Source organism: Ovis aries, chromosome 5 (assembly GCF_016772045.2).
Source record: "Ovis aries strain OAR_USU_Benz2616 breed Rambouillet chromosome 5, ARS-UI_Ramb_v3.0, whole genome shotgun sequence".
NCBI classification, from domain to species: Eukaryota; Metazoa; Chordata; class Mammalia; order Artiodactyla; family Bovidae; genus Ovis; species Ovis aries.
In genome coordinates this window covers 88,242,719-88,266,418 of record NC_056058.1, presented here as the reverse complement: position 1 = coordinate 88,266,418, position 23,700 = coordinate 88,242,719, and the positions used below count along the sequence as shown (strand labels likewise).

The window sequence follows — 23,700 nt, the reverse complement described above, 5'->3', positions numbered from 1 at the left end:
TTCTAACCAATGGCCGCACGCTACAGCTTTGGAGTTGCTCAACTCTTTCCAGACACAAATGTCTCACAAGCATGCTTCATATTCTTTCTCAAATAACAAGTAAATAAACACAATTTTAATTAGATGAGCCTGTCTCACATATTTGGCTGATGTCATCCTTGCCTCTTTGGTGGTGGGGGGGAATCAATTAAAAAAAAAAAAAAAGAAAGAAAAAACACAAGATACAGATGACATTGTCTCAAACGCTGAGCTGCATTTTTTGCAGTGCAGCTCCATAAAGCTGAAACTGCAGGTCCTGACTCGGTTAATCAGATTGCTTGCCCAACTCACACGCCATAAAGAAATACAACCATGAACCCGGGGGCGGGGGATGGGGGGTGCTGACATGTCTTTTGCCTTGCTCCATGTCATCTGCTCACAGGCCCTATTCCTCCACGTGGAACAAAAATCGTCTCTTGTCTCCATCCCAGCCACAGGACCAACTGGCACTGCTTCTATTTTTGGTGGAAATTTCCAAGAGCCTGGAGAATGGATGGGCATGCTCAAGGAACTCGGAGAGAAGGTGCCCAGAGCGTTTCCCACGGGGACTGAACTTTTCTTTTGATTTTTCACAGCTTGTTTTTAGTTCCAGTTGGGGAACAGGGATAACCACCATTCCCCACGCTCCCTATCCGCTGACTGCTTTCTCTCCTCTGTCTCCGGGAGCATCTCGTTCGCTTCTGCATGGACATACTGCACGCAGGTTGCCACGCGCAGCCGAGGAGGTTCTGACCTGACTTGCCAGACATGTGCTTTCCCCCATCGAGCACGGCTAACTGGATCTCCGCCTGCTCTCAGGCTGTCGATCCGAGCAAGGCTGAAGCCCGTTTTGGAGTCATCCAGAACATCCCGAAGGGCCAGCCTCTCCCCTCCTCCCCTCTTGGACGCGCTGCAGACTGGAGGTCACTTGAGGGGATGGCTCATCCTGGCGGCCACCCTAGGAGTTGGGGTTCGTTCCAGACTATGTTCAGAAAAGGGGTCCAAGAACTCTTAAAACGGCTGATTTTTTTTTTTTTAATGTTTGGTATTAAAAAAAAAACACGTGTCAGTGACAGCAAAGCCGAAAAAGGGTTTCTTGCACCCAATCCACACGTACGATGACAGAGGAACCCCTTCAGGGAGGGCCTACCTGCTAGGCAAGCTGGGGGCAGTGGGGTGCCCACACTGGCAGCTTGAACACTGCCTGCCAACAGGTTGTGATTGGCCTGCGCGCTATTTAAAAGTTGTCTTTTAATGGTTGCCAACATTAACACATCAGGAGCTTTCACATAAAAATCTGGTTTCAGGCTTCTCTAGAAAAATCAGAAGACCTGGCTGACACTGGCTCTGCTTCCCATCTAGCAAACGCTGAACTGGAGCCACGCAGCTGCTGCCCCTTTAGCCAAGGGCCTCCTGACCAACAGCCTGTGCTCGTAGCCCCTGGCACTCAGGGGGAGTCTGCAGCTGCTGGTGAGGGCACCCCAAGTATTGAGAAGAGAGCCTGGTAGAAGCTCTAGGTGGCTGTCAGTAGATACCTGGCAATTTGCCTGATACCTCCTCTAACCATTTCCATCTCTGTGTTTTCCTGTCTCCAGAGCTGCCCTGAAATAGCACGAACACTTACTAGTAAGAATCATCTTTCTTTGCCAAAGGGGCAGAAGTTCAAGAAAGGCCCAGATACTACCACTCACTGATGGTCTTCTGTCTCTGAATCCAATTGCTTGAGTAGGGAGAGAACTCGGTGAGGAAGAGAGATAACTCATAATTGAGCCAACTATTTGTCGCTAAAAAGTTGTAACGTCACGCCAAGGGAGAGAGTCCTGGGTGTGTGTGTGTGTGTGTGTGTGTGGTTTTATGCCTTCACGCGGGCCCCAAATTAGAATGTAAAGTTGATCAACATAAGGCTTGATGTCTGAAGTCAAGCTCAGAGCAACTCAAATATTTTCTTTGCTTCAACCTGAAACTATGGAGATTACACTGAGACTGTATTCAGGACACTTGCCAACTCTCTGCCTTAGAAAACAGCAGAGGCTGGCTTCTTGAACCCAATCCACATGTACGATGACACACAGCATGCAACCCGCTGCAGGGCTAGGTGAAGAGTTGGTAGCACAGAGGCAGAAGACCATTCGGGGTGCTTTTCAAAGTGCTTCGGGGCCCGCAGCTGCGAGATGCCGCTGACTGCACAGCAGTGGGGTAGCTACATTTCTCTCTTTCACGCAGCTCTAAAAACATAAGCAATCAACTCTTGGCTGGCTTCAGGAATCCAGTTCCTGCCTCAGATTCCTCACAGCACCTGCCTTTATGAACTGCTCCTAGGAATGCACCCTGGCTTTCTGAAAATCGCACAGATCTGGAGGTTTTCGTCTTTCATTTTACCCTTTCTGAACTGGGAAATTCACCGTGTCTCCTAAAACAAACCAAAAAAAACACCCTGCGGGCCACAACCAGGTGGATTTCTCCAGGCAGAGGGGGGTCCTTGCGAGCAGCAGGCTTGCTGTCTCAGACTATAGCACACATAGTTATCTTGAGGACTACTGACGGAACCCTGAAGGTGTGAGAATTATCAAGACAGGCAAAAAAAACAACAGGATGCAATTGACAACAGATGTTGAGAGGGAAAGAAAAACGATAACAGATTCCAGCTGATGGAACAGAGACAGAGATAGGAAGAGGGGAAAAAAGAACGGCCAGGGGTCTCAGACGGATACAAACAGTGTCAGGATCCAGGGAACCCCTCCATCAGGTTCCAGGTGACCATTCTCTGCCTTTAGGATGTGACATAGCTCTTTCACTGCAGGGCCCCTTTGTGCAGTGTCCAAATCTGCGAGCGCTTTCTGGATTCCATTCAGCAAGTTCTCAGCACTGTAGCAGGGGCTGTGATCATCAGATGCACGGAGGATTCATAAATCATGGCCCCTGCTCTCAAGCTTACACTCTGGGTCTCAATTTTATTTGATGCATTTACGATGCATTCTTTATTTATAGTAAATTCCTTTCACACTGCTCAGAGCGCACTCCGAGTCAGTGACAGTGGGAAGAACAAGAACACGCGTGATGACGGTTCTGCATTCCGGCAAAACAAACACCCTGGTGACTGTCCTTGAATCTGTTTTTACAGACGGAATGCAAAAGAGCCGAATGAAATATTTACAGTGGTTAAGGTATTTAACAATACCTCAAATACTGGACTTTTTTGGAATTTTTTTTTTTTTTTAAGTTCTTGAAACTGTTCTAGGATCTCATAACAATGTGGTGAAAAGACTTGGCTCATGTCACCTCCCCATTCCCACCCCAGGGCCTTTTCCACGCTATTTCTCTTTCCTCTCCTACATAAGTGCCAGCCAGATGAAGATGCCCATGCTCTTTCCTGTCTGTGCCTTTGTCCTTCCCTTTCTTCATTCCGAAGAACTAGAAGAGACTTTCTCCTCTTCCAAACTCATTCGAAACTGGAATCTTTTGCAGCCCAGCTATAGGCAACATTTTTCATGAAGTCATCTATGCCTTCTCTAGACCTTTCACTGAATTTCTCTAATTATTACTATTGTTGCTAAGAGTAACCACAAAGAGGGTTATATCACAACCATCACCATCACAGTAACTAATATTTCTGAGCTTCTTTCAGCTCCACAAACTTGGTCATGCTTCATATTTATTATTCATATGACTCAGTCCCAAGGTGGGTACTGTTATCATCCCCACTTTTCAGAGAGAGGGGGAGAAATTGGGACTTAGAGAAGTGAAGTACATTTCTCAATGATACGTAGTAAGTGATAAGAGTATTCTGGTCAGTATCATCAGTTTAACATTTAACTATGAATATCTTTGTCTCTTGAGTTGCTATTTACTACACAGTCATCAAACTATTTTAAATGTACTGTTTGGGGAAGGGGCTTTAGTGAGTAGCAAAAGTAGGGTTTCAAATACAAAAGATAACTCTTCTGTTAGTCCTGTGGCTGCTCTTCAGGGTTCTGGGAGATGTATGAGATATCTGCGATTCAGTGAGCAGGAGTATAGAGGGCACCTGTGAGTGAAGAAAGAACAGTGGCGGCCCACAGGAGCACTGGGATGCCATCTGGGACCAGTGGCCGTTTGCTGGAAATCCAGGTTCACGTCCCAGACCACCCCCTCACTAGTCGATTACTCTACAGCTCATGTTACTCTCTGAGGCCCCCATTTTCCAACTTGAAACAAAAGAATAGCAGAAAACACCTGTACTCACATAAGTTATAGAAAGGATAAATGGCAAAAGCAATTGTCTCCAACTTTTCTGGTTCCTCACACAGAGCAATAGTCATGTTTATAAAGTTTTGGAAAAGAATCATAAAGTTTCAGAGCTAGGCAAGCTTTTGTCTGATTTTGTTTTCTAGATGAAGAAATCCCAGCCTCATGACTTGGTCAGTTCAGTTCAGTTCAGTTCAGTTCAGTCGCTCAGTCGTGTCCGACTCTTTCGACCCCATGAATCGCAGCACACCAGGCCTCCCTGTCCATCACCAACTCCCAGAGTTTACTCAGACTCACGTCCATCAAGTTAGTGATGCCATCCAGCCATCTCATCCTCTTTCGTCCCCTTCTCCTCCTGCCACCAATCCCTCCCAGCATCAGAGTCTTTTCCAATGCCTCAACTCTTCGCATGAGGTGGCCAAAATACTGGAGTTTCAGCTTTAGCATCATTCCTTCCAAAGAAATCCCAGGGCTGATCTCCTTCAGAATGGACTGGTTGGATCTCCTTGCAGTCCAAGGGACTGTCAAGACTCTTCTCCAACACCACAGTTCAAAAGCATCAATTCTTCGGCACTCAGCTTTCTTCACAGTCCAACTCTCACATCCATACATGACCACAGGAAAAACCATAGCCCTGACTAGACAGACCTTAGCTGGCAAAGTAATGTCTCTGCTTTTGAATATGCTATCTAGGTTGGTCATAACTTTTCTTCCAAGGAGTAAGTGTCTTTTAATTTCATGGCTGCAATCACTATCTGCAGTGATTTTGGAGCCCAGAAAAATAAAATCTGACACTGTTTCCACTGTTTCCTCATCTATTTCCCATGAAGTGATGGGACCGGATGCCATGATCTTTGTTTTTTGAATGTTGAGCTTTAAGCCAACTTTTTCACAGTGTCATACAATTAGTTACTCACATATCTGTGCTCCCTCATTGTTAGTTCAAAGCTCTTCTCATGGGTCATCACGACGCATAAGTACAAACAATTCCATACATATCTATTTGTATTTGGGCTATATAGTCATGCATTTGCAATTGATTTCTTTCTATGATGGTGTTCTTCAAAGACTATTTTGGCCCCAAGTGAAAATAAAGAGGAAAAGTGGAACTTTTAGAAAGAAAGTTTAGCGACTTCCCAGTCGACCTCTGCAGCCTTGGCTTCTTCATCCATGAGGTGAAGTAGTTGACTCAGGGTTTACTAAAGTCAATGAGATCCTGGTAGGATGAGAAATCTACTTTTGGTGCCCAAGCTGTCACAGGAAAAGGAGCAAAAAAAGGCAACATAATTGATAGGAGATAATAATTCAGAGAAGCAGAAAACAAAAGGGCAAGTGATCGCCATAAACAGAAGAGAATTATAAATAGTGTGAGTACAGTAGAGAGAGGGGCAGAATCTGTCAAAATTCTGGATGTATAGAATGAGAGGGAGAAGTCTGCAGAAGAAGAGCAATGAGTAACAGGAAGCCCAAGCTAGAATGACCCCTACAGACGTGAGGGGCTTAGAGTGGCAGCCATGGAGAATACTTGGAACATTCACAGGGGCAGGCAGCGTGGGGATATTGCTAGATCTCCAGCATGGCAGAACTAGCCCTTCTCCTCAGGCCAGTAAAGCGAGGCAGGAGGAAAGAACAGGGCCACCGAGCATCAAGGTCGGGGTTGCATAGGACTTTGTTAATTCACAGCGATTAAAGCAGCCATTTGGCGATTCAAACAAAGCCAGATTTCAGACCGATTTCATATTTGGTTTCTATTCACTTCTGCATTAAAAATGTGTGTTTCAGGCTTGACAGAGAAGAGTACATGATGAAATTACGTATCAAGGACTAGCAAAATGTGGTTTTGTTTTGGTAGAGATGACCTTTCTGTTTCTCTGACTCTACATTTCCCAATAAAACTTTTGATTTATATGGTTTAGCGGCATAAAAAAAAAAAAAAAACCACTGTGGACTCCATCCAAAGACGAAAGTATTCAATTATAGTGTACTAAAAGAAACCTACTAGTTGCAAAACACTGTGGCTTTGATCATTTATACATAAATAACATACTGAAGCATAGAAGAAGAAGATGAAATAAGAATTTTACAAGTACATCTTATTAAAGCTACAAGAATTTGGGGTGATAAACACGGCAAGTACAGAAAATGAAGCAATGATTCAGAGGGACCCATTCTTTAAGACAACTCTCGCATTGGGAGTTCACATCTATGTTATTCTGGTCTAGCATTTCTCTGATAATTTAACTTTGAAGTGGATTTCATGGGTATACAAAAGAATGGAAAAGGGGTTCTAGCATAGACTCTCTGGTCAGCTACTGTAGTCGGTAGGAACCTGGCATTCTTTGTTTGCTTGTAGAGCATTATTCCATACTGAAGAATGTACACATATAAGCTCATATCGGCACTGATGAGAGATGTCAGACACTTTATCTGAAACCAGTATGTATTTAGAAACAGAAAATATACATTTGGATATTTCCTTAAAATACTGAGACTAGTTGTGTTATTGTTGTTCAGTTGCTAAGTCGACACTTTGCGACCCCATGGACTGCAACACGCCAGGCTTCCCTGTCCTTCACTATCTCCCAGAGTTTGCTCAAACTCATGTCCGTTGAGTTGGTGATGCTATCGAACCATCTCATCCTCTGGTGCCCTCTTTTCCTCCTACTTTCAGTCTTTCCCAGCATCAGGTTCTTTTCCAATGAGTTGGCTCTTTGCATCAGGTGGCCAAAGGATTGGAGCTTCAGCATCAGTCCTTCCAATGAATATTCAGGGTTGATTTCCTTCAGGACTGACTGGTTTGATCTCCTTGGAGTCCAAGTGACTATCAGTTTGGAAGCAACCAAATTTGCAAATGGACAAAATTCAAGTAGATCTGAAAAACTTTTGCAGAGTTTTTCCCTACAATGCCTACTAACTTGGCTTCTTTGGAAGAAAGAAACCTTAAAATATGATGAATGAGGTTGTCTGAATAAAAGTAAAGCAAAAGGCTATGACAAAGTTAAGCTTCTCAAAAGTATCTCATAGGAATGTGATACTGAAAAGCACCTACAGGAATGACTCCTTTTATAAAATTTGTTTCAAGCATGAATATTTCTAAAAAGGTCCTGGGAAATAGAAAATGATTATTGATAGGAAAATTATTATGAACAAAAGTTTTACTAGTACATATTATTATAAGAAAATTAAAAAGAAGCAGATTCCTCACAGACTCAGAGACACCTAACTTTCACACTTGGGATGAGCAGTGTAAAGGGACACATCTCTGTAAACCTCCTTTTTATTTTTATAGTGATTCTTCATGAAAAGTGGATACCTTAAAGGCATATCACCTATAATTCAGTAATATTTACAACTGTGATAAAATTCATTTAATAAGACTATACCCCCTCCAACTCATTGTAATAACTCTGGTTACCCTGTGAACTGTTAATTCTGCTAGATTTTAAAAGGGAAAATATCTGCGGGTTTTCTAATTTAAAAAATGGGTAAATTTATTCAATTTTATTTTGCCTATCACTCATTAAAAAAGAAAAAATTCCTTTGAAAAACTCCCTTTTAGTAAATGATCAGGTCACTAATACACCTCTAGTAATTAGGTTTTACAGATTCAGTAATCTTTTTTCCTGCATTCTTCTATTTAAGATTCTCCAACTCTTGCTAGTGCTGGGGACGAGGGTGGGCATTCAGTGATGAAACAAGAAATCTGTAGTACAAAGAGCTGTGAACACGTCAGCAGACAAAAAGGCTGCCCTTGCCCTCAAAGAGCAGAGAAAGCAAAGAAGCAAAAGAGAGACAGTGATTTCTCAAGCACCGAATCCCTGACTTCGTTTTAAGAGGCCCCAAAGCACACCTGGGACAACTGCTCCTCGGACTGAATACAGCCAGTGAATCCACAGTGTCCTTTCCTTTTCGTCACTTCAGATGTGCTGTCTATCCCTAGCTAGTGCTAAATTTTCTATGTCTTTGTCTTCGCAGCAAATATCATGTAAGGGGAGAAAAACAAAGCCAGAGACGTACCACGTTTTCCTAGAAAAATGGTAACTGTACTGCGCTTTTGCTGCCATGCTTAAACTTCAGTGATATTCACTGAAAAGTAATGTGTGTTAGGGATTTCAGAAAATGGTGGAGTTCATGGATGAGACTGTTACCAGAGATTTGGGATGCCCACTTCATCTGTCCTGTTTAGTTCAACACAGCTCTTGGGTCTCCTTTAACAGGCACTCTCCGAGATGCTTGGACCCTGGGCAGTGCAATCCCATGCTTGATTTCTTCTAGCCCTGCCTTAGGCTCTAACTGTGTCTCATGTGTAAGTTCTTCCTACCCAGTAAGGCCTATATGGGCTTCCCAGGCGGCTCAAGTGGTAAAGAAGCTGCCTTCCAACACAGAAGATGCAGCTTTGACCCCTGGGTCGGGAAGACCCCCTGGAGGAGGAAGTGGCAACTCACTCCAGTATTCTTGCCTGGAAAATCGGATGGCTGGAGGAGCCTGGTGGGCCACAGTTCATGGGGTTGCAAAGAGTCAGACACAGCTGAGTGGCTGAGCACAGCACACATGCACCCAAGGTCTATATGACATTTAAAATGACGGACCAGGCTACTCGTCCAGGTGGAAGGCAGTTAAGTTGCAGCAGTAGTTCAGAGCAGGGGCTTTAGAGAGTGGTGGGCACAATGAGATAGGAAGTGAAAGCTAGGGATCTGTAAGGGAGCCACAGACATGCCACCAACTTCACATGTGATTTTAGAGCTTTTTCTGCATTTGAGGGCTGGAATCATGTGTTTTATTTCTGTTTCAATTTTCTCAGTGCTTACAAATGTCTTAAGCAAGCCAGAGGAACTTGACTTGCTAACTTGACTTGCTAACTTGACTTGATGCTCAAGGTCCCTTTTATCTAGACTGGTTAAATTACACAACTAGGGGAATGAAGGATGGCAGATGACTTGTGGGCAGCATACTCACTGCGGAACCTTCCATCTGATCTGGAGTCTGCTGTATGGTACTGCAGCCCTACAGACCCCAGTGAAGATCTTCAATTAAGCCAAACAGAGACTGTTCTTTGGGAGACTGTGACTTTATAGTGAACGCCAATGTTAAAATAGATGAATGTTTGTGGAAATGTGGACGTTTTATAAGTGAAAGATAACAAAACAATAATTCATGTGTTAATTATGCTCACCGATTCATTTTAATCCAAGCTGCTTCTTTATGCATTTTAATTTAGCAAAATTTTGAATTCAACAAGCATTTGTTGAATAGCTGCTATAAGCACAGCCTTCTGCTAAGGCGCTGTGGAATAAATAAATAATAAGAGGTTCCACAGTATGCCAGCATCACATGGACTAGTGGGGGAACTGATGAGCTACTAGGTGTGTAAGAATTAAATGAAATAAATAAATAAATACAATTATTATACAAATAAATAAATAAATACAATTCCATATAATAAGCTTATATTATAAATACATTATATTATAAATATACTAAATGAAATATAAATATATAAATATAAATCTATTTAATATATAAATATATTAAATGAAATAAATACAATTCCATATAATAAGCTTATATTATATTATAAATATAAGCTTATATTATAAATATAAATATATGCTTATTAATAAATAATAAATGACTTAATAAATATTAGTCCTATTGTTGTGATTTTCATTATAAAATATATATTGAGCCCAGAGGCATGGAGACATGTGGCCTAACACATACATATACAAACACATTCTAGATAGATTGTTTTTTGAAGGGATGATTTAAAAATTTCAGTGTTACGATACTGGCTTAAACAATAACGTAAAATACATGTAATCCACCATATCACCACTTTATGATGAGAGTTTCCGAGACTGACAGAGTCTGAAGTGTTGTCCTAAAATGTCAGTTATGTTCAAGAGGGAGGGGATATATGTATACTTACAGCTGATTCACGTTGTTGTACAGCAGAAACCAACACAACATTGTAAAGCAATTACCCTCCAATTAGAAATTTTAAAAAAATGTTAGTTATGGAACAAAGGATACATTATAACTAATAGACTGTATGTTTATATCAGACTTATATAGTATCAATACACTAGGGTCTTGTAGCCAATAAGATCATTGAGATGATAACTTAGGGAATGTGGCCTGTGACATCATCAGGGTTCTGGACAGACTGAATAATCAGCAATGACAGAAACACCGCTAACTGATTTCGGTGATACACTATGAAGGTCTGAAGCTCATGGTTTGCCTCTGTATGAAAATAATCTTAAATTCATATGCAATCATGGTGTCACATGAGGGAAAGGAGAAAGGCAGTTAATGTCACCAAACAACTATTATGTACTAAAAATGACTAAAAATTGTAAAATACATTGCTTTTGGTTGACGTCCACAGATGCCTTATAAAGTAAATCATAGTATTCCCATTTTGGAAAAATTAAGTAACTTGTCTAAGCCACAAATGTGTAGGAGAGTATCTGTATTTCAAAATATTTTCAGCTCACTATTTCATGCTATTTCTCAAGCTAAGGAGAAGGTTATTTAAAATATTTGCAGAGGAAAACAGCAACACAGAATTGATCTATTCTGAAGGATGAAGAAAGAAGGACTTCCTGGATCCATCTAAAGTATTTTTTAAAATTTCAGCTTATATTTGAATTCATGCCTTTAAATCGTTTTGTCAGGAGGATTTTTGCAGGCATTTTTTAAAAAGCCGCATTCTGAGAAGGCAGACTTGTTTCCGAGAGCAGTAACCTTTTGGAACTTGCACCTTTAGATGCTCCTCAGTGTTTCTGTGTTGATTGTCTGTTTGTCCTGCTGGTCTAATTTTGTGAAATAGGTGTAAGGTGATTCTATAGCCAGAATATCATCTTTCAATCTGTTTTCAACAGATGGATTATAAATTCTAAGACCTTACTCAGTTTTTATTTTTTAAAAAAATACTATACCTATACCTATGTGTGTTTGTGTGTGTGTACATATACTGGTGATATACAAGACATAAAACGCACCTCATCAGTTGACCTTAATGCTTATTCAGGCTTCCTCATTGATGTTCTCAGGAGCACCAGCCCAGTGCATACGTTTTAAGAGATATCCATTAGATATGCAATGAACTGCAGTGGCTTTAAATATCTTCATTTATTAATGTGAATTCTGTTTATGTTAAACATTTATTAGAAATTTGGTGAGATTAATTTGAGACTTGTTCCCGGCTCTAGTAGAGTTTATATCTGATGAGCTCTCATTGAGCACAGTTCTACAAGCTGGAGAATGCACTTTCATATACACAACCACAATAACAAAACAACAACAAACACAGTATCAAAACAGCAGGAGGAGGGCATCCAAACAGCTAGTATTCGAGGGACCAAGATCCTAGAGAAAAGCACAACCAACTGAGCGGGGAGCCCTGTATTCACTGCTGTTTCTTTCTTTTTTTTTCTTCAGGGAATTTTCCAATGCAAAATGAGATGCCCAGAGGCCAAACAGAAAGTTGTAGCCCGGGACTTGCCGCCATCTGACTAGGTTGGCGAGACAAAAAATAGAGTTCAAACCTACTGAAGCACCCAGGACTTGAGGGGCCAAGACTCCCGAGAAAAAGGGAATAGTAAAGGCATTTGCCACAGCTGAAGCTGCCTGCGTGTTGGCTGAAAGGCTAAGAAACTCAGCAGAAAGCGGCTGCTCAGATGCTCACAAACCAAGCAGAGGATCTAGCAGTTTCATAGTACCAAGGAATGAAAAAATGGTGTCCCGAGACTGCTGAGGAGGAGTTCCAGGAAACATGATCAGCTTTCAGCTGAGTCACTTTGGTACCCTGAACAAACTTTGAGCTTGCCCCAAGAGAGGGTGAAGACCATAAGTGGATTAACCATCGCAATGCTTGAAACCCACAGTGCCTGGACCAAAGACCTGACTGGCCTATATTCCTCTTGGCTTCCAAAAGAAAAATTAAACCCTCTTTAGAGAAGGAAATTGAATTTTGTATACAGGAGTTGCACATGACTGCCACCTATGAGAGTTTACCTGCCAAAACTTTCGTTTGGCCCACGCAATATTTGCTTTTCTCATCTGCATGCTTTGGGGAGGAGGCTGTAGTGTTTGATTCTTCTACAGTCCCACCAATCCTTGGAGTCTCAAAATAAACCTGTCTGCCCACATAGGTTACTTACTTGAAACCTGAGGCATGTCCTACACATTTATTTATTTATTTTTTGTCCTACACATTTAAAAGCAGACAAGTGATGACGACAGATCTATGTTGTAAGCCAAGCACTGTGAGTATAATCACAAAGGACTGCAGCAGGGGAATACCTATGAGGGGACGAGACCTTTCGCGGGGTGAGCCACTGGCTGAAGAGGGGATTCAAAGACTGAGCCGTGACAGACACAGAGAACAGGCTTGGGGGAGTGGGAGGCGAGGGAGGACTTGAGAAGGAGTTGGGGATTAGCAGACACAAACTAGTGTATATACAAAGGATAAACAACAACAGTCTAGCGCAGAGAGCTACATTCAACATCCTGGGATAAACCACGATGGAAAAGAAGATTTTAAAAGAGTACAACTGAATTCCTTTGCTGTACAGCAGAAATTAACATGACGCTGTAAAGCAACTAAGTTTCAATTAACAAAAAAGACTGCGCTTACAAAACTTCCTCTCTGGCCTCTCATTGATCTCCTACAGCTTTCTGAGACAAACATTTCTTGTTGTCCATTTATTCACTTACAGGACTTTGTAAAACATCATGTAGTTTACAAATTTTACATATATATAAATTTATATAATACTTAGGACAAAACAGGGTGAGAATCAGCATCTCCCTTTGGAAAGTATTAGCTAACTAAAGCTCAGAGATGCCAAGTCATTTGGCAGGCACTTAATTGTATTCTCTTTCTACTACAGCTAACAGCTTAATATGAAAGACTGTTATAAAATATGCACATATTTATAAAAAATATATTCTCCCCACCTCAATATCTGAGTAATATGTGAGATAAAAACAGAGTTTCAGACTCTGGAAAAATGATAAATTAACACCAAGGCAAAGAGTCTGAATGATTGGAGAAAAACTGGCCCAAATGTTCATTGTTTGCTCTGTTCCCCTCAAACTCTTTTAACAAGGGGTGGTATGTATCTTGCTTACTTTAATTCTTGTTGGTTTGATATTTTGGGATCAGAGCATGCTAGGTCTTTTTGCAGGTACAGTAAAGGCCCACAAAGCCCAAGAAGCACAGTTAAAAATGCAAAAAATGTGGTCATAGAGGGCACAGGAAAAACTTGGAAATGAAAAAGCCACCAAGTAAAAAACTCAGATAGGACTGGGGTAGGAGAAATGGGGGTACATGCTTTGCAAGGATGGAACCAGGTATCAAAAGGTAAGTTTATTCAAGCCCATCATGTCTAAACCTGTATTTGTAGAAAACAGTCACCAGCAGATCAGATCCAGACACTTTTTATTTGGAGAACCTAGCACAAACAAAAGTGAAAATCCTGTAGTCTGTCTGAAGGGCCCTGCTTGGCCAATCAACAAGTTAATGAAAAGGTAATGCTGTCATTCATTGTCAAATGGAGTAAGAAGTTTATTGCATGAAAGCCCAAGGATATTAATATTTCGCCAGCCCAGATGCTACTAAACATTGAACAGAGTGGCATGACCCAATCAGGACAATTTAAATGTATCTCCTTGTCTTAGCTTCTGTATATTTATTTGTAAAGTTATAGAAATGTTCTGGGATGTTCTGAAGAGCACACGAGGCATTCATTAGTTTCTGAATTTCACTCTCCAAAACAAGTGTAGTTAATTTTTTTCCACTGAACTTGACATGGTTCTGGGACAAATCAGTGATACAGTCCCAACCTCCCCTGGCTCCTACGTGTTTATTCCAGGGCTTTCTGGGAGGACTGCTTTTCCATTCTTCATGAATAGTTCATGCGCTAGTCTCCAGTGGAAACAAAGTGACATTTCTTATTACTGCTGGCTGTTGGAAAGCAATCGCAAAGGGAGTGCCTTGAAACAATTAGTCCTCTGTAACTGATTATTTAACAATGCGTATTTCCCAAGAGCTGTTCATCCGCAAAAGGAAGCAGCCAAGACTAAATATGTACTGGATCTAAGCAGACACCTGCACTGAAGCTCTCTGGATGCTAAACGGGAATTGTGAGAAGAAAATTAAGAGGATTATTAATGTTCTTTTCTATTCCATTTGCAAAGAACTCTGTACCTTTTTGTGTGAAAGGAAACATATTCCATTTCTTGTGATTCCTCAAGGACTACTTTTATTGGGAAAATCTCTTCATGAAAGATGGCTTTAGTTTTAAAGCTGAACTTCAATATAAAACAACAAGCGATAGATAGAAAGCAAGGAAGGAAGGGGCTTCCCTGGTGGCTCAGACAGTAAAGAATCTGCCTGCAATGCAGGAGACCTGGGTTCAATCCTCGGTTGGGAAGATCCCCTGGAGAAGGGAATGGCAACCCACTCCAGCATTCTTGCCTAGAGAATCCCATGGACAGAGGAGCCAGGCATGCTACAGTCCATGGGGTGTCAAAGAGTCAGACACAACTGAACAATTAACACACAGACACACAAGAATAGAGGAAAGAAGACAGAAAGAGAGGGAAGGAATGAAGGACGGAGGGAAAGAAAAGGGAGAAAAAGAAAAGAAACACTATTTTTTAGTAGAAGGAAAATGTTTTATGTGTTCAAGGCACTCGAGTGGCCACCAAAGAACAATTATCTTTTCTAAAATGTATGATAAGTGGTTCCCACCTCTGAGAACTAGGCACTTATTTCCCTAGCCATTTAGCTGTTTAAGATGTGGGACTAGGAATGGAAATGATTTTAACCAGCTGACCTTAAATTTGAATACAGGCTATATATTTTTAGCTACAAATTCCATGTTGTAACTGCCTTCTCTGAAATAGGGAATGACTCAAAAACTGCCAGGGAGCATCTCGAGACCAGATGCTCGCATAAACGAACAAGTTTAAGTCAGTTACACAGAGACAGTCAAGTAAGACTCTGAAGAATGTGGTCTCATAACTCACATACTGAGAAGTGTCATATCCCCATACTATGTAAAGTTCTGCTCCCTTGCCAACTTATGCATTCCAAGAAGAATGCATTTCAGCTTTTGGAAAGGTTCTTCTCCGTATATGAATCAGCTCCCAAAACTTATTTTTCAGCATCTCTAAGAAGCTCATGCCTCTTTACTGCTGGCTACCCTCATTATCTTACTCAGGATTCCCTGATAAGAAGATTATCAAGTCGGTGAAATTTTGACTGAGCAAATGGGAGAGTCCTAGAGAAGCCTAGAATATACACTGTGTTTAAGTCTGAAGCTGAGTGGTTCAGGTTAAAAATAGAAATGCATTTAGAACACAGTTAGTCTGGGTGCGATGCACTCAATGTTTCGAGTGTGGCATAGGTACCAACCCCTCAGATTGTAGGACTAGCCCTGGAGCAGTTGCTGGAGGCTCTCTGTCTAGCCAAGCATTAGCCTTTCAGCTGGCAGGTCCCCTGGAATACTTGCAGGGGGTTTAGACAGTAGCTGTTTCAACAGTATAATGATTGATAGGGTTCTACTAGTGATACAGCAGAGTATCAGACTTAGTAATTACTTCCTTTAATGGCTTACACAAATGTGAATATACCTTGGACTGAACATTTTAAGAAAGTTGTCACCTATAACTTTCAGCACAATTCTTAGAAATGATAAGCTCTACCAGAAAAGCTTCCCTGATAGCTCAGCTGGTTAAGAATCTGCCTACAGTGCAGGAGATCCTGGTTCAATTCCTGGGTTAGGAAGATCTGCTGGAGAAGGGATAAGCTACCCACTCTAGTATTCTTGGGCTTCCCTTGTGGCTCAGCTGGTAAAGAGTCCCCTTGCAATGCAGGAGACCTGGGTTCGATCCCTGGGTTGGGAAGATCTCTTGGAGAAGGGAAAAGCTACCCACTCCAGTATACTGGTCTGGAGAATTCCATGGGCTGTATAGTCCAGGGGTTGCAAAGAGTTGGACATGACTGAGCAACTGCATGCAAATCAAAACTACAATGAAGTATCACCTCACACTGGTCTGAATGGCCATCATCAAGCAATCCACAAACAACAAGTGCTGGAAAGGGTTTGGAGAAAGGGAACCCTCTTGCACTGCTAGTGGGAATATAAATTGATACAGACACTATGGAAGATGGTATGAAGATTCCTTAAAAAAACTAGGAATAAAAGTACCGTCAGTTCAGTTCAGTTTAGTTGCTCAGTCATGTCTGACTCTTTGTGACCCCATGGATTGCAGCACGCCAGGCCTCCCTGTCCATCACCAACTCCCAGAGTTCACCCAAACTCATGTCCATCAAGTTGGTGATACCATCCAACCATCTCATCCTCTGTCGTCCCCTTCTCCTCCTGCCCCCAACCCCTCCTAGCATCAGAGTCTTCTCCAATGAGTCAACTCTTCGCATGAGGTGGCCAAAGTATTGGAGTTTCAGCTTTAGCATCAGTCCTTCCAATGAACACCCAGGACTGATCTCCTTTAGGATGGACTGGTTGGATCTCCTTGCTGTCCAAGGGACTCTCTCAAGAGTCTTCTCCAACACCACAGTTCAAAAGCATCAATTCTTTGGCGCTCAGCTTTCTTCACAGTCCAACTCTCACATCCCTACATGACCACTGGAAAAACCATAGCCTTGACTAGATGGACCTTTGTTGGCAAAGTAATGTCTCTGCTTTTGAATATGCTATCTAGGTTGGTCATAACTTTCCTTCCACGGAGTAAGCGTCTTTTAATTTCATGGCTGCAATCACCATCTGCAGTGATTTTGGAGCCCCCAAAAATAAACTCTGACACTGTTTCCACTGTTTCCCCATCTATTTCCCATAAGACCCAGCAATACCACTTCTAGGCATATACCCTGAGGAAACCAAAACGGAAAAAGATATATGTACTCCAATATTCATTTCATTAGTATTTACAATAGCTAGGACACGGAAGCAACCTAGATGTCCACTGACAGATGGATGTATAAAGAAGCTATGATACATATATACAATGAAATACTACCCATCCATAAAAAGGAACACATCTGAGTTGGCTCTAATGAGGTGGATGAACCTAGAGCATATTATACAGAGTGAAGTAAGTCAGAAAGAGAAAGAGAAACATCATATCGTAACGCATATATATGGAATCTAGAAAGATGGTACTGATGAAGCTATTTGCAGGGCAGCACTGGAGACGCAGACATAGAGAACAGACTGATGGACAAGGGCTGGGGAGAGGCAGGAGAGGGTGGGCTATCTGGAGAGAGCAGCACAGAAGCGTATACACACTAACACATGTAAAACAGCCAATGGGAATTTGCCGGACGACTCAGGGAACTCAAACTGGGCTTCTGGAATGACCTAGAGGTGTGGGAAAGGGTGGGAGGTGGCAGGGAGGTTCAAGAGGGTGGGGACATATGTCTACCTATGGCTAATTCAAGTTGACGTATGACAGAAAGCGTACCAACATTGTAAAGCAATCATCAATCAACTAAAAATAAATATAATTATATAAAAAGAAATCATAAGCTCAACTTTTAGCTTTTAAAAATAGAAATTATCAAGTTAATGGATAAGAGAATTAAGACAAATAATAAACACAGTCCTTTATGACTTTCTGTGGACAATGTAGCACATTTGGTTTACAATGGATCCTAAGGATATTCGTAGTATACCAGTGTCACGCTGATTAAGTTTTCTAATAGTCTGACAGCAGTTGTACTTGGCCTTGTCCGAACTTACATCAATGAACAAGAAAATATAGAAATATGCTTAGTGGCCATGTATTATTTTGGTCTGCCTAGCCCTGTTACCATTCTATTGGTAAGAGACTCTTTTCTTCTGGTGGGAATTCCATTTCACGTGGTTTTTGTGAGCAATACATCTTTCCACCGTTAGCATCTGCTCATGACCCAGGCATGGCCAGAGGACCTGCCACCCTATGATTGTTTTTTGGATAATCAGTGACCTAGGGTGAGGGTAATTTAAGTCTTTCGTAGTGTATTCCCTGCTTTATTCCCTGAAAATCAGGATGTGTTCACTAACATTCACACATCAAGCACAATAGGGAAGTGGAGAAAAATCAGATACCATAAACATTCTGACATGCTAGCAAGCAATCCTAGAATCAGAAAAAAAATCTTAGGGAATAAACTTAGATGACATTTCCCCCTTCATTCTCTATGTTCTGCTCACTCTTGATACTCAACAGTTTAAATTTTTTTTTATCAAGAAGATGTAAATAACACACACATATAAAATTTAAAAATGAATTAAAGTTAAGCTCTTGGGGGAAAAATGTCTTGGAGTTCAAGGAAAAACAATACATATAACAGTTGACATATTTAGAATAACTTTTTTAATATCACTTTTGCATTGGCATCCATCACTCTTTAGAAACTATTTCATATACATTGTCTTAAAATGCTCAAACAGAAGTTTGGAAGCTCAACCCCAAATCTTGAGAAATTTCTGATAATATTTCAAGTAATCAGGTATTCTTTTTAAAATTGTATCCAATAATATATATCAAAAATCAGAATAGTTTAGAAATATACCTCCATCTGTCAGTTTCAGAGCACCTGAATATAATAAACTGGATAAACTGACATAAAAACTGGATTAAACTGACATAATAAACTGGATTAAAAAGTGAGGCAGTAATAACCTCTGAGCAAAATATAAAAGCCAAGTGTATGATACATAATATCCTTCTGTGGTCACAGGTGTTGACAAAAGCCAATAAGAAAATACGAAGTTCAGTAAAAACAAAACAACTGTTAAGTTTTCATGGAATGTATTTACTACTATATAGCCATATACCATGGAAATGCCCAAGATGAGACATGAGATGGTTCATACATTAAATGAACCTTAATAAATCCTAGAGAAACCATATTTTCCAAGTGTTTCTTCACAGGTGCTCGTTTTAGCTCTGACTCAGCACTGGTACTAGGAACGTGCCAAAGCTCCAGATACCCGGCATCAGCGATAGAGACAGGCGTGGCTTCAGTGGTGCCACAGAGATGGAAGGAAGCTCATTAAACAGGCATTTGGAATACTTTTAGTTATTGCTTATACTTAGCTTGTTTTCAGTTTCTCAAAGAAAGAAATCATAAAAATTCCTTTTATATTTTCTCATGAAATGCAGTTCAATGCTCAACCATCCTCCTTTACTACCAAACCTCCACCCTCCAAAACAGCTTAATAAACTTTTTCCTTGTGTGTGTGGTTGGAGAGGTTACAATGGCTACCATTTTCATCTCAGGGCTTAATTTATGTAATTGACTGCTGAATTACAATCAGGTGTCCAACCTGAATCCCACCAACTTCTAGACAGTCATGCCTTTACCGTCTTCCAACTCCCCATAGTTTGCTATTTACATCCTGCCTAGAACCTGCTCCTTACCTTTTACTATTTTTACTTCAAGCTTTTAACCCATTCCTCTCAACAAACATCCTTGCTTTTTGCCTTTCAGAGAGAAGAGAAAGACTGGATACAAACTCCGGCTTTCCACAATTGCAGCTCCAAAATAGTTTCTCGGGTATTCCTGTCCTTCCTTCTTTCCTGAGCCTCAGAGAAAGAAACCCGTCTCTGCCTCCCTCAGACAGACCATGTATCTCTTCTGTTCTCCCTGCCCTGTCCGTGATCTTGCCAAGGCAATGAGTCATTCCTCTGGTTTTCAGTACCTTCTTCTACGTTAGTTCTTTTCACAAGAAAACCAACCCCCCAAATGTCCTTTGCACCAGCCAACCTTCCTTCCTAAGCTATTGCTTTCTCCATTAAACGTCTTGAATATCACAAACAAACAAAAAAAACCACCCTGTTCTTTATGTATGAGGTACTGTGTGCTTTACACACATTATGCTATTTAATTAAATCACACTGTGATCTTGAACGGTCTTTATTCTCTTTTCATAGATGAAGAGAGCAGAACCGAGTAAATACCTGTGACTCAGCTGAAGTCAACCAGGTGGCAGGCTGTGGAGTTGCAGTCACACTTACTTTAACCAGTGGTTCTCAAACTGATTTCCAGAGCAGCTGCGTCAGCATCACCCAGAACTGTCAGAAATGCAGATTCCCAGGCCCCACCCTGATCTACTGCATCAGAAACGCTGGGTGTGGGGCCCACCACCTGTGTTTTAACAAGCCCTTCACGTGCCTCTGCTGACACTCCAGTTCAGGGACCAGGGCACTAGACCACACTGCCCTCTTCTTACCCTAATTAACTTCTCTGCTAACTGGACAGAGTTAGGGGTCTTCTTTTGAAGCTTTCTTTTCTTCCAAAAGTTCCAAACCACTGTATCTTGATTCTCTTTCATTAGCCTGCTTACTAAAACATTGGTTAGTTTTACCAAAGTCTCCCAAATCTCACCACCTCCACTGAATATTCCCCAGGACTTTCTCCTGCTGTAATTTCCACGTTGACCAAAGGAGTCAGTGCCCAGCCATGCACCCGAGTGAGGATCTCCAGGAGACGTGGCTCTCTAACACCCGGTGCAGGCTAAGTCACTTCAGTCGTGTCTGACTCTTTGTGACCCTATGGACTGTGGCCCGCCAGGCTCCTCTGTCCATGGGGTTCTCCAGGCAAGAAGACTGGAGTGGGTTGCCATGCCCTCCTCCAGGGGATCTCCCCAATCCAAGGATCGAACTTGGGTCTCTTATGTCCCCTGCGTTGGCAGGTGGGTTCTTTATCATTGGCACTACCTGGGGAGCCCCCAACTCCTGCACTGAAGTGGCGAAACCAAACTGCATCAATGTTTATCTCTATAATATTCTCAAAGCTGGCGCCTCTCTCTATTCTCAGGTGCACTCCCACGCAGAATAGGCTGGAATATGACAACAGCCTTCCTGCCTGGGGCGCTCTTCTTTCCCCCCAGCATCCTCCGAAACATTTCCAGCTATCCTTCTAAAGAGTAGGTATAAGCATGTCATTCCTATCCCAAATTTTTAAAACTGCCCCAAATTTAAAAACCAAAAAACTCTGACGGTTTCCCTTTACCTAAAGGCTGAAGTTTATCATCCCATTCTGAGCATGGAAACACGGCAATTAAGACAACCCAGCCTTCTCTCTCCTCTCCCACCACAACTTTTCTAGCTGCATAAACTTTCTTCCTTCCCCACATGTAGGCAAGACTAACCACGTTTGCATTCTGCAGCCTAGTCTAACACTGTATTCTCTGCCTGAAATACCCAACTCTGGCTACTTGTCACTTATGGGACTTCCCTATAGCTCAGATGGTAAAGAATCTGCCTGTAATGCAGGAGACCCAGGTGCGATCCCTGGGTTGGGGAGATCCTCTGGAGAAGGAAATGGCAACCCACTCCAGTATTCTGGCCTGGAGAACCCCATGGACAGAGGGGCCTCATGGGCTACAGCCCAAGGGGTTGCAAAGAGTCAGACACGACCAAGCAACTGACACAGAAAGGTGACACAAGCTAGGAGCAGGTAAAGTGAATGAGATATATCGAGTATAATTAGGTCACGTTAGGTCACAGGCCTCATCTAAAGAGGGCAACGTCTACTCAGGACTTGAAACTGCTGCCATGCAAATAATCCATCAAAGAAAAGCCAGACATTCAGGTTTTGATGTGAAATTTTAAAATTGAGCAAATATTAAAACCCTGTTCAGTGTACCATTGTGTGTTCACCAAACAAAATACATCAGTAGGCTGTCAGTGTAGACTTTGGTATTAGTTCTGCTAGGCCGAGGGATTCAAAGGTGACCAAGACAGGGCCTCTGACCTGAATGGCTAACCTCTGGGGCTCAGTTCAAACACTAGCCCGGGCAGGAGTGAACAAGTCCTCCACTCTGCTCTCGTAACACCGTGTTTACATGGCACCTGCCACAGTATACCCTTACAGCTAATTGTCTGCTTACTCCCTGAATCATCGGATCCTAGAGGAGCAGGGCTGTCATCTTCGTCCTCGTAATGGCAGCACTGGTACCACTGTGCGAGTACTGGGTACTCAATTATAAATCTATTGAGAGATGTCTATATGTCAACTTGTATCAACCTGATTCCAAATGTTGAAGCTACTTTGTATCTTTCCCCTCCTTAAATGGATATTCTGATCTGAGTAGGCACTACCTTGTTAAATGTGATCTCACTAATGAAGCTGTCTCAGAAAAAGCAAACCTAAATATGGTTTGAGTCATATTTCAGTTGTGTGCTATAATCCTAATACTTTCTCTACAGAGGTTATTTTATAAGATGGTGATCCAAACAAGGGCTGTTTAGAGAAATCCTTGATAAATTCAAGAGACTGTTTTAGTCTACAGACAGATCTTTTTACTTTGGAAAATAAGAAAAAAATGAGTTCATTTGTTCCATTTGCTAATTTCAGGTTGCAGCTTTTTTTCCATTTAACAAAAGCACAAAAAAGTCAGTTTTAATTTTTGTTAGTTATATAATTTCTAGTTATACCATCCAAACATGCTCACAAAGCTAACTTAAGCTAGGCATTGCCAGACTTGGAGGATGTCAATCATTTTCAGTGAACCAAAACACCAAGTACCAGACTTAATAGGGAACTGCTTGACCATCATTGTTATTTCACTCTCAGCTGATCTAATTTTTATACACAAACCCAGTCCAAATATATGCGTGTGCCCTAAATAGCTGCCATCTGTAAAGTTTATAAACATCAATACTGCTGAAAAAGAAACATGTTTTTGTAGTTACTTAGGTGTTGTCAAAATGAAGGAGGGTAAAGATTTTATATCTTTCTATTTGTATAACCAGCAAGTTAGATGGAGAAGGCAATGGCAACCCACTCCAATACTCTTGCCTGGAAAATCCCATGGATGGAGGAGCCTGGTGGGCTGCAGTCCATGGGGTCGCTAAGAGTCGGACATGACTGAGAGACTTCACTTTCACTTTTCACTTTCATGCCTTGGAGAAGGAAATGGCAACCCACTCCAGTGTTCTTGCCTGGAGAATCCCAGGGACGGGGGAGCCTGGTGGGCTGCCGTCTATGGGGTCACCAGAGTAGGACACGACTGAAGAGACTTAGCAGCAGCAGCAGCAATATTTAAGGTGTTAAAAAAATTTAACACAATCTTTACTACTTTGATCTAACACTCTGCGTGATGTTTTGTGCATATGAATTCACCTCTGTGGATGCTTGATTCCTTTATGTTGAGACTCCACGCCTTGTGTTCACTACGACACATGCGTGCTGTAACCCAACCGTGAGGCTTACCTGCAAGCTGTTGAAAATGACGAACAGAACCAACATCCAGAAGTGTCTGTAAGCCATGTGCAGGCCTCCCCAAAGCCATGTCATCGAAATCAGGGCAAAGAGATACAAAACCAGCGGAATTTCTAGACACCATAAAAGAAAAAGAATTTTTGAACTTGAGAATACTTCATAATCATACATGCATACAAAATTACTTTTAGCTCCTTCCTGGAGAT

At 41.7% G+C, this 23,700-nt stretch overlaps 1 protein-coding gene across 1 annotated transcript in view; it reads right to left on the bottom strand.

Moving 5' to 3' along the window:
* ADGRV1 (adhesion G protein-coupled receptor V1) overlaps nt 1–23,700 on the bottom strand; it is a 552,816-nt gene that overhangs the window by 46,972 nt on the left and 482,144 nt on the right. The window contains exon 87 of the mRNA XM_027970511.2: nt 23,486–23,607. Coding sequence (XP_027826312.2) covers nt 23,486–23,607 — 122 coding nt within the window. The remainder of the gene's footprint in view (nt 1–23,485; nt 23,608–23,700) is intronic.